Consider the following 2,629-nt stretch of genomic DNA (forward strand, 5'->3'; position numbering starts at 1 on the left):
CCTCTGACCAATCAGAATCCAGCATCCAGCAGAGCTATGAATGTTATATTATAAGTAGCCGGGTGAGTGTTTTTATTGTTTACGCAACCGGACACGGCATTAAATTAGGAAACGATCGCCCTTCCTCAACCGGCGCTCGTCTCTACGCTTCAACCGGTCTCGCACGTGGGTAAAATCGTTCACGGAATAAATAAATAAACAAATGTGTATGATTAGTGTAGAAACGTAGCTCGCAGTCGTTTTAATCATAGGAAGGGGAAAAAAAAAAAACCCCACACACAATGGTGCGAATTTGATCAGGACGTGCTCTGTTCTCCGTTTTTTTCCGTTCATGAATAATTCAGACGCCGATCTCTCTTTACCTTATGTCGCGCTCGCGGGCGGCTCGTGCGGTTTTGTTCAGAGCGAATGAATAATGCATAAAGATGCTGAAACGTGAGAGCAGGTGGAAACCGAGCCGCTCTGAGAGAGAGAGAGAGAGAGAGAGAGAGAGAGAGAGGATGGGGCGGCACGGCACGGCACGGCGGTTTCAGCTTCCTGCGTGCATGTCGTAGCGGCGCTTTAATGACTATTAAATTTTAACAGCTCCTTAAGGAGTCGTTTTCTGGATTGTTCTCTCAATCACAGACGTGGGCGTGTCTTCACGATGCACGCATGACGTCCCACAAACTATTCCTCGCGTACTACGCACGCCTCGTTTTAATGCAGACTAACTGTTTTGATCTTTTCTGGTGAGCGTTTGTTATAGGGGGCGTGGCCACACTAATTACCATAACCATAACATTTATGCTACGTCATGCTAGGAACATGATCAGAACTGTAGAGATAATTAAGGAATAAAATACTCAAGGGCGTGCTGTTTATAGGAAAATAATCAACCCACCCCGTCGATTATTTTTAAATTATTTTTTTATTTATTTATTTTTATTAAAGAGTGACTTATCCTCCTTTTTATCCACTTAGAGTTACGTGTGTGCAGTCACACCCCCTCCCTGTAAAAAGATCGAAAGATATCGGAGTCTGAATGTATTTTCTGATAGCGGCTTCAACGCATGAACTTGAAATGAATCCGATTTTTTGTGCGATAAAGTTGCGCTTGATTTGATCGTGTGTCACATGACCATAACCGATACGTAGCTATGCTAGGAGCTCCATAGAAAGCTCTTTTAAACCTCATCTAGATTTTAAAGTTTTGCGTGCGTTTTAAATTCCATTTTGGTTTTGATGGGAGACGATTTTTTATTATGTTTTTTAAAGAAAAGAAAAAAAAAAGAGCGCCCCCTGGAGTGTGTTATACTGAAGGAAAAAGTGCACAACCTCTTTTCCTGTATTATATAACAGAATATTTACCAACATGTCAATGTCGGATGGGATTATACGGTGTATATTAATTGGAGTTATTTCCACTGATCTTTATATAGAAGCTAAAACACGGTCATCTTTCCAGTTCTCCCCGAGAACGCACTGCCCATGACCGTGAAAAATGACCATCATGATCAAGACATTCCCGAAATAATTACATTACACGTTGTAAAAATGGGGAAAAAAAACCCCCGTCTGAATAGGGTTTTTTTTTTAATGCCTCACTGATGTGTTCAGATCACTTCCTGGATTTGACATTGACCTCTGCGTGACCTCTGGTTGTATGTTGCACAGGTTAACCGAAGTGTCTCCGTCGCTGAGGGAGTCGATGACGAGGACGCGCTCGGTCGAGTACATCAGCTCTCTCATGAAGGAGCTCAGACTGAAGGACGAGGATCTGCAGAGCCTCGTGAAGCTCTTCAAGCCTGACAGAAAAGCGCACGCTACACGCCGCTCGGCTGCAGAGTCGAGCCGAGTAACACCGCCGTAAATCTTCTAGGAGCAATAATGTGTGATCTGTATTATTTAAAATAAATCGGTGCGGTTGTGTGAACCAGAAAGCAATGCTACTTGAAGGCTCCTTGTCATTTTTTTAGCGTTCTGAGAGAGATTCATGAACAGCTCTTAAAGCAAGCGTAAATATGGTTATACATTTGACATTCCTCTCAAGTTTGATGAACTGTATGTGGGCGTGGCCTAATATTACAACAGGCACTCTTGATTGACAGCACTTTGAGACTTTCAGCCAGCGACACCCCTCAGGGAGCTAAAAACAACAGCACAAGAATCAGGACTGTTCAACCTCCATGTACCAACCACCCAAATACAGAGTTACACAGTAGCCACACTTTACTAGCTAGATTAGCTTGTATCGGCTAGGTTAGCTTATACTTGCTAGGTCGGGTTTCATTTACTATGTTAGCTTTTACTCACTAGGTTAACATTTACTTGCTAGGTTAGGTGTTACTAAGTAGGTGTAGCGTTTATGCGCCAGGTTAGCTTTTACTCACCAATTTAGCTTTCACTTACTAGGTTAGCTTTCACTTGCTAGCTTAGCTTTCACTTGCTATGTTAGCTTTTACTAAATATATGTAGCTTTTACTTTCTAGGTTAGCTTTTATGCACTAATTTAGCTTTCACTTGCGAGGTTAGCTTTTACTAAATATATGTAGCTTATACTTGCTAGGTCGGGTTTCATTTACTATATTAGCTTTTACTCACTAGGTTAACTTTTACTTGCTAGGTTAGCTAAGTAGGTGTAGCGTTT

The 2,629-nt window shown here is 42.0% G+C and overlaps 1 protein-coding gene across 1 annotated transcript in view; it reads left to right on the forward strand.

Annotated features, from left to right (window-relative positions):
• The window catches only part of rpap2 (RNA polymerase II associated protein 2), a 14,613-nt gene extending 12,664 nt beyond the window's left edge, over positions 1 to 1,949 (forward strand). Inside the window, exon 13 of the mRNA XM_053651468.1 lies at positions 1,657 to 1,949. Within this exon, the coding sequence (XP_053507443.1) occupies positions 1,657 to 1,852 (196 nt within the window). The 3' untranslated portion in view covers positions 1,853 to 1,949. The remainder of the gene's footprint in view (positions 1 to 1,656) is intronic.
• Positions 1,950 to 2,629: the final 680 nt, after the last annotated feature.

Source organism: Ictalurus furcatus, chromosome 20 (genome assembly GCF_023375685.1).
Source record: "Ictalurus furcatus strain D&B chromosome 20, Billie_1.0, whole genome shotgun sequence".
NCBI classification, from domain to species: domain Eukaryota; kingdom Metazoa; phylum Chordata; class Actinopteri; order Siluriformes; family Ictaluridae; genus Ictalurus; species Ictalurus furcatus.